Source organism: Bubalus kerabau, chromosome 6 (assembly GCF_029407905.1).
Source record: "Bubalus kerabau isolate K-KA32 ecotype Philippines breed swamp buffalo chromosome 6, PCC_UOA_SB_1v2, whole genome shotgun sequence".
In the NCBI taxonomy this organism is placed as follows: domain Eukaryota; kingdom Metazoa; phylum Chordata; class Mammalia; order Artiodactyla; family Bovidae; genus Bubalus; species Bubalus kerabau.
The window spans coordinates 92,152,489-92,168,559 of NC_073629.1; the positions used below are offsets into that span (position 1 = coordinate 92,152,489).

Genomic DNA, 16,071 nt, shown 5'->3' on the forward strand with positions numbered 1-16,071 from the left:
TGAAACGAGGGATGTAAGAGTGTAGGGTAAGCTGCAAAGGGCCAAACATGAGCATTCAGGCTCTGAATCCATGGAACTGGATACAACATGCTCAAAGCCAATTCCACCTTCCCCTCTCCTGTCTCTTTGCCAGTTACTGTCAGAATCCAGGCATCACCCTAATGCCTCTCCCTCATTCCCTGCATTTACTCAGCTGCTGCATCTGCCAATTCTAACCCTGAAGGCTTCCCCCGATCCAGTCCCACTCACATCATCTTTCTCTTGGACCTCCTTCCTCACTGGCTTCCTGCCTCCAAACTCGACAAAGCCCCTACCCGGGTGAGCTTTCCAAAATGCCAACTGTCATGTCACTCCCTGCTTTAATCCTCCATAGCTCCCTATGTTGTCAACATATTATGATCCCCTTGGCCTAGCTTTCTAAATTCTTCTCTAATTCTTCAGCCTGACTTTGTGCTATTCAGGCTTGGGTGGCTTGGGATCCTCTGAGCCTGCCTGTCCAAGGGTCACAGTCCCTTTTCATTAGATTCTTGACAATACCTCCACCTGCCCCAAGTCCCAAGCCTTAGCCATCATCTGCTTCCTCCCCTTGGGGATGAGGGATGGAAGATCACTCCTACATGGGCAAGTCTTTGTCTCCAGGAGAGCTCCGCCTATTTGAAGCCTTCTTCACACCCACCCAGAATTCCGTCCCTGTCTTCCCTCCCACCCCTGACACACACACCATACCTGCTCTCTCTGTCCCAGGAAGTCATGTCTTCTGTTTCCTTCTTCCTTGAGCACAAGGGACCAATTTCCCAAGCCCTTGGCCCTCTCCCCACAGGCATCAAACTAGACTTCAAGAGCATCAAGGCTGTGGGCCCCTCCCTGGACGTCCTTCGGCGGCTGACAGAGGAGGGGAAAGTTCGAAGGCCTGTGTGGATCAATGCTGACATCCAGAGGGGTCCCAATGTGGGCCTCTCAATAGAGGTCAATGCCACACAGTGAGTGTTTGCCTCTCTGCTCCAGCTGTGTCCAGTCTGTTTCCTTCAACATCGGGTACAGCAGGTGCTCAGGGGACCTTTGCTGAGTTTGCCTCCAGCCACACCATGTCGTCTGACCTCTGAGCCTTCACACATGCTGTTCCCTCTGCTTGAATGCCTTTCCACCATTTCCTGGTAAACCAGCCATTACCTGCCCCAGAAACTTCCCTGACGTCCCAGGCTGCTGAGGACCCTCCCTCACACTTTCTTCTAATAGTCCTGATTTCACTGGGCTCTCACTGGCAGATTATGGATTTGTGCCCTACTGGCACCCCACTCCAGTACTCTTGCCTGGAAAATCCCATGGACAGAGGAGCCTGGTAGGCTGAAGTCCATGGGGTTGCTACGAGTCAGACACGACTGAGCAACTTCACTTTCACTTTTCACTTTCATGCATTAGAGAAGGCAATGGCACCCCACTCCAGTACTCTTGCCTGGAAAATCCCATGGACGGAGGAGCCTGATGGTCTGCAGTCCATGGGGTCGCTAAGAGTTAGACTTCACTTTCACTTTCCACTCTCATGCATTGGAGAAGGAAATGGCAACCCACTCCAGTGTTCTTGCCTGGAGAATCCCAGGGATGGGGGAGCCTGTTGGGCTGCCGTCTATGGGGTCACACAGAGTCGGACACGACTGAAGGGACTTACCAGCAGCAGCAGCAAGAGTGTTTATTCCTGGACAGCAAACAGTGCCAGGGCAACCCTTGGCCTCCTAGAAAAGTCTATAAAGCACTAACTCCTTCCCCAGCCTCCCCTCCCAGCCCACAAACAACCCCCAGGTCCCAGCACTGCCAACAGCAGCACTTACATAGCACCAGCTGCATGGGGCGCTCAAGTTTACGGAGGGCCGCATAAAAGGAGAATATATCTGAGTTCATCTTCCCATAGAAATGCCAGGTTGGGAGCATTTTTTCTTACCATTTTGCAGATAAGAAAGCTGACAATAATTGAGGCTCAGTCTGTTGAATGTTTATTATCTGTCACACACACTGTTTTAAGTAGTCTAGTTGTAGAGTACCATTTAACTCTTAGAATGAGAATGACGTAGGTACTATTATTTTCATTTTAGTAATACAACATATCCTACTGAGGTTAAATGACCTGCCTAAGTCTAATAATTGTCAGAGTAAACATACAAAGCCAGGTCTTTCTGACTCTAACCTCCAGCTCTTTACTGTCCATCTCCATTCATCCATCCACCCATCCATCCATCACACCATCTTTCCAACCAGTCAGCTAACAATCCTTCCACCCAATATTTATCAAGTCTCAAACTGAGGAGCATTTAGTAAGCAGCAGTTTGAAACTGTAGTCAGTGGCCCAAGATTAAAAAAATGGTTGATCTTCTTGTAGTGAGGTTACTCCATAATCTGGGGAAGGGGAGAGAGTAACATTATTTGCCTATTAACATTTGTAAGAGTTCAAAATCTGAATGAAATTTTTAAATAATATCTGAAAGTTCAGAGACTCTCACAGCTGATAGAGCCCAGATCCCACACCCAGGGCTTTGAATTGCATCTCCACATCCACATGAGGATGTTTGAGAAGCCCTGTCCTGCCTGAACGGATGCCATTTTTAAGAATCAAAGAGGTTGGGTGAACTTACCAAGGTCATAAAGTCAGGACTCAAATCCAGGCCTCCCCAGCTCCAAAGTCCATGCTCTACCATGGGACTTTGAGCAACTCGTAAGCCACCCTGTTCTTCAGGACTGTGCTCTAATATCTAGATGCAATAGACCCTGCCTCTTCCTAGCACTCTGATGAGAACCCAGGAGATGAGGAAGGGGCTCTAAAAGACCAGCATCTCTGATTCTCTGCAGGTTCCTGGCCTTGGTCCAGGAGAAGTATCCTGAGGCAACACTGTCTCCAGGCTGGACCACCTTCTACCTGTCCCTTTTCCCAAATGTGACGTACACACGGGCCATGGTGGAGAAGATGCAGGAGCTGGTGGGAGCACTACCCCAGAGGGTGACCTTCCCCGTGCTGGCTGTCATGGCAAGGGCCGCCTGGCCCCACTTCAGCTGGCTGCTGGCCCAATCTGACAGGTGAGAACGCCCAGGCCCCTGCCACGGCCCCCACTCCCTCCAAACCCACTCCCAGTCCTGATGCCCCAGCAAGATCCCAGATGCTGATGGTTAGAAGGGTCTTCATGACCATCTGGCCCAACTTCTGCTGGTGCTCACATCCTCTACAATATCTCTGCTTTCTGCTTGTGCACCTCTGGGACAGGCAGGTCACTATACCTGAAGCAGCCTGTCCATTGGAAAGTGTTGCTTTTTTATTGTTATAATTATTATCTGCTTATTTATTTGGGACCACACTGCACAGCATGCGCCATCTTAGTTCCCCAACCAGGGATAAACAGGCATCCCCTGCAATGGAAGCACAGTCTTAGCCACTGGACCACCAGGGAAGTTCCAATAAGAGTTTATATTGAGACTCAATTTGCCTCCCACAGCCTCCTCCCCTGGGAACCACCTGTTCCCCGAGGGTTCACAGACTGAACCTAGAGACTCTGCCCCTAACAGCTCTGTGGGGTTGAGGAAGCCCAGCCTCCCCCCGGCTCTGTACTGCCCCCAGCCGCCCAGCACCACCTTCCTCGGACTTTCCCCACTGGAGGCCACTGCCTTTCCTCTTCATCCCTGACCTCTGATCCACCCCCACCACTCCCAGCTCCATGCCCACCTCTTCTGTCTTTCCTTCCTAAGAGAGGACCCACAAATAGACACTCCAAGTGAAGAGGCAGCCCAGTCCATCTCTCCTCCTTCTCAGCCTCTGCTTTCAGTTACCCAAGGCCTCTGTGGCTTCTTCTGCCCCCAGGAAGCAGGTAGTGCCCAACACCCCCAGCTCAGGTTAACTTCTGAGCATGGAAGAGGGGCTGAGGGCTGCTGGGCGCAGACAGGCCCTAAGCTGACTCTCTGGACCCCAGGTACACCCTCACGATGTGGCAGTCGGCCTCGGACCCCGTGTCAGTGGATGACCTCCTCTACATCCGGGACAACACCGCCACCCACCAAGTCTACTATGACATCTTTGAGCCTTTCCTGTCACAGTTCAAGCAGCTCGCCAGTAGGGAGGGGTCTGCGGAGGGTGGGAAAAGGTGTATATGTATGCATGCTCAGTTGTGTCTGACTCTCTGTGATCCCATGGACTGTAGACCACCAGGCTCCTCTGGCCATGGGATTTTCCAGGGAAGAATACTGGAGTGGGTTGCCATTTTCTCCTTCAGGGGAAAGAAAAGGTGGTGGAGTGGAATCTGCCGACAAAAGCACTGAGCTAGGTGGGGCAGAGCATTGGAAAGGGAAAATGCTACATGAGATAAGAGGAAGGAATCATTTGAAGCATCCATTGTATGCCAGACTCCGGGATGGAACGCTAAGCTCCATAGATCCCTGAAGCAGGGATTCCATTTTACAGATACAGAAACTGAGGTTCAGAGCAGTTATATAATTAATACAAAGTTGTTCAGCTTAAATGTGGCACAGCTCCTACTGGAAACAGCCAATTCCAAACCCCAGATGCTTCCCCTTGCAGTACAGTTCCTCTGAGGGTTGCTCTAGCGTTTCAGAGAACGGCTCCTCCACTGTACCTGCTAATCAATGATGCTTGTTCTTTGTCCAAAGCCCCTGTTCCCTTGACTCCAAACCGAGGAGAGCCTGCAATCAGGCCATCTCAAGGAGACCCATCAGACCCAACATTCCTGCTCTGGGAGCCGTCTAGGTGAGGGGGAGGAATACCAGCTTTGGGGCCTGACTGACCTGGCTCCGTCAGGCTCCAATCCCAGCAACCCTGCCCACTGGCTGTAGGACCCTGGGCAAGTCACCCGTCATCTACAAAACAGGGAACTCCAGCTCCCTGGAACTTTGCTGTGAGGCTTAGAGAGGACTCATGGTGTACAGAAGGCCTCCGTAACTGGTGGCCTCTTCATCTTGGCAATCTGACCCACAGTGAATACCTCACGGAAGCCAAGCTACTACACCGGGGGCAGCCTGATCCCTGCTCTCCAGCACCCTGGGGACGAGGGGCTGAGCGTGGAGTGGCTGGTTCCTGACATCCAGGGCAATGGAAGCACAGCAACAGTGCAGCTCCCAGGTAAGGTCTGCCTGCAGCCCCTGTGCTCCCAGCGTAACTGCAAGGGTTACCTCGGGGAAGCTACCTCAGGTCTCTGTTACCATAGCAACGCAGCTACAAGATGGGGGAGCAATGTTGTCAAAAGTGCGGGGCTCCTGGCCTTTGGACCAGCACTTGTGAGGCTTCAGTCACATGGTGCTGTAAGAGAGGCGGGCACAGGCCTCAGAGCTGAGCTAGCGGCTCATTGGGCCATTCTGATGAGCTCCAGGCACATTCACAAAGCAGCCCTTCCACCTGGAGCCCAGATCCCATCAACAGACCCCATTACCTCCTGCTGTCCCTGTAACTTCAGCAAGGGCCTCTGACACCCCATGATAACCCTAACCCCAGACACTGTTGCCTCCACTACCTCTTCCAGACCGAGAAGGCATGATCCTGCTGGACGTGGGCCTCCAGAAGCCTGCAGCTGGGGACCCCGTGCCCATCGTCCGCACCCCAGATGGCCGGGCCCTGACGCTGGAGTCCTGCCTGCAGCAGCTGGCCACGCACCCCGGACGCTGGGGGGTCCACGTGCACATAGCAGAGCCCACCGCCCTGCGGCCGTCCCTGGCCACACTGGCCACCCTCTCTGCCCTTGGCCGCCTGTCTAGGCCTGTGTGGGTCGGGGCCACAGTCTCCCACGGGAGTTTCATGGTCCCCGGCTACGTGACTGGCAGGGAGTTGCTTACAGCTATGGCCGAGGTGTTCCCCCATGTGACACTGGCACCAGGCTGGCCCCAGGAAGTGCTGGGCAGTGGCTACAGGGAACAGCTCCTCACAGACATGCTGGAGCTCTGCCAGGGCCTCTGGCAACCCGTGTCCTTCCAGCTGCAGGCTGGGCCTCTGGGCCAGAGCCCCGCTGGAGTCGTGGCCCGGCTGCTGGAAGCTTCTCCCCGGGCCACGGTCACGGTGGAACACAGCCCTGGCCGGGGCCTCTATGCGTCTGTGCGGGCAGCGCTGCTGGCAGCCAGGGCCGTGAAGAAGACCCGAGTCTACTACAGGCTACCCCAGAGCTACCGCCAAGACTTGCTGGCGGATGTTGGCACACACTGAGCACCCAGGTGGCCTGGTGGACCCCAGCTTCCCATGGGGAGGCAGGAAGGAATAAATGCCTCTGCTTCCTCAGTGTACTGCACGCATGTCCTTGGGGCCCGATGGAGTGGGAGTGGACGTGAGGTGGCTAGGGAGGATGCTTAGAGGGTCTGGAGGCTGGGGGCCAGGTCGTTCCGGTTGTCCAAGAGGAAGTGTTCACAAGCCTTGAAGGTGGTGTAGAACTCAGAGGAGAGGCCGGTGACATTGGTGGTCACGTACTTGAGAACACCCGGGGTGGCCTGGTTGTAGTAGGACACCTGCAGGACGGGGAGCCACACCCAGGGAGGATGGGGCGGCCTGGTGAGGTGCACTGAGTGGACGTGAGGCCGGGGGGCAGCAGCCCTGTTGCCTGCCAGGAAGGCAGCAAATGCCATTCAGCACCTGGGCCATACAGGACTGCGTTACTGGCAGTTGTGACCAGCTGGACTCCCCTGACCCCTTCTCTGGGTGCTGACAACCCTGGCTTCCCTCTGTCACCACACACTATACTCTCATCACGTGTCTCCCCTCTCAGCTGGGAGGCTGTCCCCAGACTGAGGCCCAGAGTGGAGGTGACTTACCCATCGTCACATAGTTAGGTGGGCCAGGCCCCCACCTCCAATTCCAGGCTCAGTCCCTTCCCTGAGGGCTCAGAATATCCTTGACTCAGATACTCACCTAACACACAACCACAGTGCCTCCCTTCCCATCCCCCACTCCTAGCCAAAAGCAGGGGCCCAGAGCAGTGGGGGATGGCTCAGCAGGGGGAGACCCCTCGGGGCCTCCTTCCCCACCCCCACTCCCCTGTACACCCGCCCTCCGGCACCCACCAGCAGTGCTTGTCCCACTCGGGCCTCTGGCGGAGGTCAGAGAGCAGCAGGAAGGCCTGGGCTGTGTCCACGTGCACCAGCATCTCCATGTGGAAGGAGAGGAACTTGTCCTCCTCTAGAGTGTACAGGCGGACCTGTACGAGACAGAGGGCAGCCTCATTCCCTCGGCTCCTCCTCAGACTATGCTGGGGACCCGGGCTGGAAGTCAGGGCCGCACTGATTGCTGTGTGCCTGTGAACAAGTGACTCAACCTCTCTGAGCCTCGGTGGCAGCCCCGTGAAAAATGGGCGATTCAGCACAAGTGGATAGGAAGGTGTCTGAAGAAGCAGGGACTTCATGGATAAGCCCACTAGTCAGATGGAATGGTACCTGACGTGAAACGGAACACACTCATCCCTTCACACAAGTGAATGCACTGTGCCTAAGGAAATACGTCAAAGGTTACATACTGCAGGACTCCCTTTACTGAACATTCTCAAATAGACCAAACAAAGGGCACGGAAAACTGGTCTGTGGTTTCCAGGGATTGGGGTGGGAAGACGCTTGATCACAAAGGAGACAGAAAAATAAGAGGTATTATGGAAATGCTCCGTATCTTGATTACTGTCGTGATGATGTAACTTCATGTGTTTTCCACACTAGCAGGATTACACACTAAAAAGGGGAAGTTTTACTGTATGTAAATTATGCCTCAATTTTTTAAAATATCAAAAATTTTCTTTCTAAAAATAAAAAGATAAAGAAGCAGTAACTAACACGAAACCAGAATGGACCCTCAGAGCCAGGCGTCCATCCAGCCACTGATGTCACTGTGGGGAGGTGACCCATCCCAGAACACAGGCCAAAGTGGCAGAGCTGAAGCCCCCCTCAGCCCACCCTCGCCCCCAGCCCCCAGCCAAGCCGCGCCAGGCCTTGAGGGGGCGGGCACGCTGCTATAACTGGGGTGGTTTCACGACTCTCGCAGGGCCTTTTAGGGAAACCCCCTCTGACCTGAGTGGTTCGAGAGGGTTTCGCAGCTCACGGTCAACACCTCTGGCTGCTCAAAGGAGAAAGGAAAGCTGGGAGGGTGGGTCCGCTACCTGGTTGCTCTCCGAGGACAGCACCCAGTTGTCTTTGGCCACGAGCTTCTTCAGGGAGGAGACATTGTTGTAGCTCAGGTACACCTGCCCAGACACAGAGCAACCTCACCCTCCCCTTCCTCTGGGGCTCATGCCAGGGCCACTCTGATGTGTGGAGAGGAAGCTGCACGTGAAGAAAGGAGCCCCGGGCTTTGGGAAGGGAGGCCCAGGCTGGGCCAGACTCCTCCTTCACTTGGGACCTCAGCTCGCTTCTGCCAAGCAGGGGGACACAGGAAAGCCCCTGGCTCACCAGGCCAGCCTTGAAGCAGAGTATCCTGTCCCCTTTGGGCCTCCTTCAAGAAGGGAGGGTTGCGGGTCCCCGACAGGTCTGAAGGCTGTCCGCACAGAGCAGAAGGCCTTACCTGGTTGCTAGGATCCCAGGGGACAGAGAGGGGCATCTCTGCCTGCTTACAGGACACGATGTACTTCCTGGGAGAGAGGGAAGATGACAAATTTGGTCCCTCTGGGGCCCACCTCTTCTCAGCAGGCTTACTGGGTGCCAGGCCCTGTGCTCAGCCCAGCAGGGTGGGAGGCACCCCTACCTGGCCAGGGAGACTGGCTGGGCACACAGAAGACAGCGGCTGAGGACACGCACACTCAGAGGTGGGGACTCGCAGGGAAAGGTGTAGACCCGTAACCCTTGCCCGAGTGACTTCACCCTTGTGCCTCAGTGTCCTCATCTGTAAAATGGGATCAGTAATCACACCTGCTCCCTCATGGGGTCATCAGAAGAACAGTACTGGGCGTATGGCAAACCCTTCCTAAGCACATTTTTCTTATTAATATCAAATGGTAAACCATGGTGTGTTTACAGCACTTTCAAGCTTGTAAAGTGCTTTGACAGTGGTCATTCACACCTGGATTTGCGTCTCAAGCCATTGCTCATCTCCTCTCAGAGCCTTTGTTTCTTCATCTGCAAAAGGGGCATCAGAATCAATGGGAGAGACTCAAGATGTAAAAGAGGCCACACCTGCCCGGGTTCAAATTCTCATTCTGACAATCATTCCTATCTGTGTGCCTGTGGACACCAAATCCCTCTGTCCTCAGCATCCTCACCTGTTCAAGGGGCCAGTAAGACCACTCTGTCAAGAGGCCAAGACCAGAGACCGCCTGGATGTAAACACCCAGCCCAGGGGCAGCACCAAAGACAGGTGAGTTCCCAGGGGCAGGGAGCAGACAGGGAGTTGAGACAGAACTGAAGCCGTGTCCCTTCCCACCACCTGGCCTCCACTTGCCTGTCCAGGCGGATCTTCTTCCTGGCACAGCCAGTTTGCCCAGCCCCCATTATTGCCCTCTGTTGGGGGCCATGCCTCACGCCGGCCCTCAACAGCCCTCCTTCCCCAAAGGGCCCAAGGAGACCCTCCCTGCAGTCCTAAAGCGGACTTCAGGTCACACAGGGGCAGCCTGGACAGCACAGTGCCCGGTCACTGAGGCCCAGCCCCAGCTTCTCCTCACACCTGTGAGTGACTTTGGGAATACCACCCGCCCTCACTAAACCGCTTCCTCCCCCAAAGGGGACTTGCTATGGGCAGGCACGCTTCTGAAGTGTTTCCCATGCCAGACTTCCACCAAGCCTCATGACAACCCTCTGTGGATAGCACTAGCGCTACCCCCATTTTATTTTATTCTGGTAGCGCCATGCAGCTCGTGGAATTTCAGTTCCAACCAGGGACTGAACCTGGGCCGAGGCAATACTTTGGCCACCTGATCGGTGGAACCGACTCATCTGAGAAGATCTGATGCTGGGAACAATTGAAGGCAAGAGGAGAAGAGGACGATAGAGGATGAGATGGTGAGTTAGCATCACCGACTCAATGGACATGAATTGAGAAAACTCAGGGATATAGTGAAGGACGAAGGAGCCTGATATGATGCAGTTTATGGGGTCCCAAAGAGTCAGACGGGCTTCCCTCGTGTCTCAGATGGTAAAGCGTCTGCCTGCAATGCGGGAGACCTGGGTTCAATCCCTGGGTTTGGAAGATCCCCTGGAGGTGGATATGGCAACGCATTCCAGTACTCTTGCCTGGAAAATCCCATGGATGGAGGAGTCTGGTAGGTTACAGTCCATGGGGTCACAAAGAATCAGACAGGACTGAGCGACTTCACTTTCTTTTCTTTCTTTCTAAAGAGTCAGACACGATGTATCAACTCAGCAACAACAACAACATTAGATATCATTGTTTCATGCATTCAGTTTTTGTTTTGATTTAACTGTCTCACAAATGAATATTTTATCTGATCAAGTAACTGAGCAGGACTCTATGGGGCCTTCCCAGGACAGAACCACCTCCTCCTTTGCCTCCACCTGGCTCTTGTTTATAGGAAAACTTTAGCCTCCTAGGCCTTCCTGAAGTTCCAAAGAATAAATTTAATCAGAGAAATGAGAAAATGCAGAAGCAAAGGAAAACAGTCAAACAAGACAAAATAAGTTTAGCCATTAAACAAAGTCATGGACCTTTTGTTCCTCCTCAAGGGCTATAGATAATATCCTGAGCCATGTCCTTTTAGCTGTTTTGCAGAGAATGAAAGCTCCACCAGGTGAAAGAAGTTACCTGTGTGCTGTCCACAAGCGTGTAGACCCTAGTCTGCTTGGAACCCAACTACCTCACCATCAACCTATCAGAAGAATGTCTACCAGCTGATTACACACCCCACAACTCCCTCCCTCCCTCCCTAACCCTGTCTTTAAAATCCTTTCCCTAAAGCCATTGGGGAGTTTGAGTCTTTTAAGCACTAACTGCCTAAAGTCCTTGCTTGGCGCCGGGTAATAGACGCTGCACTTTCCTTCACCGCAACCTAGTGTCAGGAGATTGGCTTTACTGCACACAAGTGGGCGAGCGGACCCAAGTTTGATTCAGTAGTGATCATTTTTTAAATTCAATCACCGACCTTCCATCTGGGATCAATTTCCTTCTGCCTGAAGAATAGCCTTCATGAATTCCTCAATAAGAATTTATTAGTGATGGAGCTTCCTGTGGTTGAGAGTCTGCCTGCCAATACAGGGGACTTGGGTTCGATCCTTGGTCCAGGAATATCCTGCATGCTGTGGAGCAACTAAACCTCTGCACACCAGCTACTGAGCCTGCACTCTAGAGCCTGGGAAGCGCACCTGCTGAGCCCCAGAGCTGCAACTCCTGAAGCCCGTGGGGCCCCTGCTCAGTGACAAGAGAAGAGCCGCCCATGCGCTGCAACAGAGAGTAGCCACCAGTCGCTGCAACTAGAGAAATCCTAGTGCAGCAGCGAAGACCCAGTGCAGCCAAAAGTAAAATAAACAAAGTTTTTAGAAAATAATTTATTAGTGATACTCAGTTCTTGTTTACAAAAAAATATTTTATCCTCATTCTTGAAAATATTGTCACTGCATGCAGGACTCCAGGGTGTCTGTTATTCTGTTTTAGCACATCAGAGTGAATCTCCCACTGCCTCTGGCTCCCATTGACATATCTGGTTCATTATTCCACTGGAATCATTTCCCAGTCTCATCTCCTACCATTTCCTCTTACACAGTTTCTGCTTTAGCAACACAGTGGTTCCCCCAAACTCACAGTAATGTATCTTACCTTTATGCCTTTTCTCAGGCTGTTGCTTCCATCCAGAGTGCTTTTTTCCTCCCTTTCATCCCCATTTCATCTGCATGACTCCTGCTTATCTGTCAAAACCCAGTGGTACCTTCTCTAGGAAGTCCTCCTTGGACCCCTCCCCACAGCTCAGTAGGACTTTCTCTCTGCTCTTGCAGCATAGATCAGAACTGTATTATAGTGTGCTATGAATCTCTGGAAACTTGATTGTTTCCCTCTCTACACTGAGAATGCTTTAAGAACAGAGACCATGACTTATTCATCTTTGCACACCAGGTACCCAAGGCCTGGTACTTTACATTACATAGTACCAAATATACTTGGCAAGTATTTCAATACTTCAGGAAGTATTTCCTGAAGAAATGTTTTGCTCTCACTTTGTCCTCCCAAACCTCACTCTTGCCCTGTTCTTTAACACTTAATCTGTTCTCTGCCACCTCCTCTCCATTGAGGCTCTCCCTCTGATGACATGGCTGAGTTGATAGTCTTGTCCTCGATCTTCATTCTCTGCCTTCCCCAGAGCATCTGCTTTATGATGCTCAAACTTAGGAATTCTCCTTCCTTGATCTTTGGAGCACTTCACTCTGCTTGTTCTCTTCCTGCCCCAGATTTTTTTTTCTCTTGTGTTGTTTTCCGTGTCCCCATTCCCTACCCCCTCTAAAAAAAAAAAACAAACAAAAAAAACACCTCCTTACATCTGTGTCCCCTGGGATTCTGGGCTTGGGTCTCCCCTCTCTCACTTGGGATCTTGTCCATACTCCTTGCTTCAATTATGGTATCCATGCACATGGCTCCTGAATAAGTCAGGGTCCAAGGTGGAAAGCAAGAAACCACACTAAGTATTTCTCCCCAACCCAGGGATTGACCTGGGTCTCCTGCATTGCAAACAGATTTTTTACCATCTAAGCCAGCAGGGAAGCCTCGTTTGAAACAGAGGAAGCAGGGACTTCCCTGGCAGTCCAGTGCTTAAGACGCTTCCATTGCAGGGGACACAGGTTCAATTTCTGGTCAGAAGCGAATCTCGCATGCCTTGCAGCCAAAAAAAAGTGTAAAAAAGAAAAGAGTTTCATGATGATAGTGAGGAGCCAAATGGGCAGAAGGCAGGGATACCAGAGTGGGAGTAGGAGTCATTCATTGCTAGACACATTCCCTGAAGCAGAGGAAAAGAGATGTCAAAATACACTGCCTCTCCCACCCTCTTACTCCATCCAGCCAGTGCTTCCCATTGCCTGACGCAGCTGGAAGGCAGACAAGGGGGTAGGGTTGAACTCAGTGCAGGGCCAGGGAAGAGCCAGGAGTGGATCTGCGGACACCCTGGGCTGAGACTAACATAGCCCCATCCCTGGGCTTCCCGCCCCAACTGGTTCATCATCTACATACCGGATGTGACTCATCATGTCTTACTTGAATCTTCTTCCCACAAAACAGTTTCCTCCTCCCAGCTTTCTTATTTCTATCAGTGGTCCCTGATTCTCCAAGAGACAGGCTGAAACCTTCCAGCAAAGCCTCTGATTCCGCCATCCCTCTCCTCCTTCCTCCACGTGGTGTCAGTTTCCAGGTCCAAAAGATTCTTTGATGAAAATATGCACAGATCCTCCCCTTTCCTCACACCCAATTCAGATCTCCTCTTCTCTCACTGTTTTTTTTTCTTTTACTTTGCAGCATGTGGGCTTTCTCTAGTTGTGGCACACAGGTGTACTTGCCCCACAGCATGTGGGAGTTTAGTACCCACACCAGGAATCAAACCTCTGTGCCCCGCACTGGGAGGTGGATTCGCAACCACTGGACCACCAGGGAAGTCCCTTGTCTGGCTTCTAACAAGAGCTTCTTTGCTGGGTTCCCTACTTCCGTTAACCTTTTCCTGATTCATGCTACACCACAGCCTGCCATCACCAGTGAATCAAAGATGACTTTTTCCACCCTGCAGCCTTATTGCCCCACCACAGGCTCACTCAAACCTCATGATTTAACAGCCTTCCCCCAGTTTCCCTAGGATGTCCTGTGCTCTCTCCTTCTGAGCCTTGGGTCATCCTGCCGGTTATCTGGAATGGCACTTGGTCTTTGCCTCTCCCCCAGTGGAAACCCCACCCAACCATGCATCTCCACACTGATGTAAATCTTAGGGAATGAAATCTTTTTTTTTTTTTTTAAATATGGAACACTTCACGAATTTGCGTGTCATCTTTGCGCAGGGGCCATGCTAATCTTCTCTGTATCGTTCCAATTTTAGTATATGTGCTGCCGAAGCGAGCACGGGAATGAAATCTTAACAGCAAATTCCAGAAGCCTTAAAAATGTGCAATTCTACTTCTGAGAATCAGGCCTAAAACATCATCAGGAATATGGCCAGAGAGGCTCATTGGAGCATTTGCTTATTAGTAAAAGACTGTAAACAATCCAGGTATCCAACATGGAAGGTAATGGTTCCATAAACTAGGGAAACAGTCATTGATTGAGATTTTATGCATCTATTAAAAGGGAAAATTGCAATCATATGGGGAAATGCTCATATTATGTATGTGAGGGAAAAGCAGATTACAAACTCATGTTTTATAAATTATATACATACATGAACAACAACACATCATCTTTATCAAGCATTTGGTAGGTACCAGGTACTGTCACAAATGATTTACATGTGTTTTTTTATTTAACCCTCACAACAACCCTACAAGGTAATAAGTGAGGAAACTGAGGGACCGAAAGGTGAAGTGACTGCCCCAGGTCACACAGCTAGTGAGTGTCAGGGCTAGAAGGGAGGACAGGCAGCCCAGAGCCTATGCATTTAGACATGCTGTCCCCCACAAGCAGTGGAAACCCAACCATTTTTTTAAACAGGCAAATATAAATATTCCACAGGCCAGATTATACTACTTTAACACCTAACAAATACAATAAATGTTGGGATGTGGTACAGAGCAATATCACAAGACAATTCTTTTTGAAGGTCATTCTTTATGTATGCATAGAAAAATGTATAACAATATACATCACAACTTTAATAATAACTTTCTCAGAAGGAAAATATTATTTTTTTTTCTTTTCTTTTTTACTAGCTTTGATTTTTTTTCAAAATCTGGAGTATGTATATATTACTAGTTTCCTGGTTTGGGGTTTTAAAAACAATATATGATCCAATTAGGAGAAGGCAGTGCCACCCCACTCCAGTCCTCTTGCCTGGAAAATCCCATGGACGGAGGAGCCTGGTGGGCTGCAGTCCATGGGGTCGCTAAGAGTCGGACATGACTGAGCAACTTCACTTTCACTTTTCACTTTCATGCATTGGAGGAGGAAATGGCAACGCACTCCAGTGTTCTTGCCTGGAGAATCCCAGGGACAGCGGAGCCTGGTGGGCTGCCGTCTATGGGGTCACACAGAGTCGGACACGACTGAAGCGACTTAGCAGCAGCATGATCCAATTAGGGCAGCAGCTGTGGCACATTGGTGTCTCTGTCCTCGACATCTAACACAGTAAATGGCACAGAATAGGTATTCGGTAAAAGTGAAATCGATGTCCTTTAGTTATAGATCCTGCCTCCTGCACAGTCACTCTAGAAAGGGATTGCAGGATAATGTGAATCCACAAAGCTCAAGGATATGAAACAACAGCAGGCAATTTTCACAGAAATGAGGCTAAGTATAGGAAATCATTTCAATGCTGCATTCTTAGGACTCGGTAACCACTTTTCTCTTTGAAACTAAGTATTTTCAGTGGTTTATTATAAATGTACAATGAAAGTTGTGAACATCAGTTGATTTTGGCGGGGTGGGGGCGGAAGCTTGAGAACTGAGTATGTTGGTTGCCTTGCTACTTAAAATAAAATGGGCTTCCCTGGTAGCTCAGCTGGTAAAGAATCCACCTGCAAAGCAGGAGACCCCTCTTCCATTCCTGAGTCAGGAAGATCTGCTGAAGAAGGGATAGGCTACCCACTCCAATATTCTTGGGCTTCCTTGGTGGCTCATCTGCAATATGAGAGACCTGGGTTCGAGCCCTGGGTTGGGAAGATCCCCTGGAGAAGGGAATCTGTACCAGTATTCTGGCCTGGAGAATCCCATGGACTATATAGAGTCAGACAGGACTGAACAACTTTCACTTCATACTTTATACTTCCTTAAATAAAATGGCCACAGTGCTTGCCCTTGAACAGGTCTCAGTAATCAACAATCTTAAAGGAAGTAAGGGAGTGTAAGAACAAAGGAAAAGCCCTCAAGAAACAATAGTTCAGATAAAACAGAGTCCTAGTTCTTCCTTAAGGGGTATGTGTAAACAATCTGACAGGGAGTTCTGCCAGAACTAAGGCTTCCACCCAGGTGGAGGATGGGATGTTGACCTTTCCTGAGCTTCA

The 16,071-nt window shown here is 50.9% G+C and overlaps 1 protein-coding gene and 1 non-coding gene across 2 annotated transcripts in view; one reads left to right on the plus strand and one right to left on the minus strand.

Annotated features, from left to right (window-relative positions):
- Positions 1-6,256, plus strand: part of LOC129656478 (protein FAM151A-like) — a 28,693-nt gene extending 22,437 nt beyond the window's left edge. Inside the window, exons 4-8 of the mRNA XM_055587115.1 lie at positions 821-980; positions 2,839-3,063; positions 3,948-4,087; positions 4,967-5,110; positions 5,508-6,256. Coding sequence (XP_055443090.1) covers positions 821-980; positions 2,839-3,063; positions 3,948-4,087; positions 4,967-5,110; positions 5,508-6,181 — 1,343 coding nt within the window. The 3' untranslated portion in view covers positions 6,182-6,256. The remainder of the gene's footprint in view (positions 1-820; positions 981-2,838; positions 3,064-3,947; positions 4,088-4,966; positions 5,111-5,507) is intronic.
- Positions 6,257-13,872: 7,616 nt separating this feature from the next.
- LOC129656644 (U6 spliceosomal RNA) lies at positions 13,873-13,979 on the minus strand. Its single transcript, XR_008716433.1, has one exon. It is a non-coding gene; the product is annotated as a U6 spliceosomal RNA (small nuclear RNA).
- Between the last annotated feature and the right edge of the window lie 2,092 nt (positions 13,980-16,071).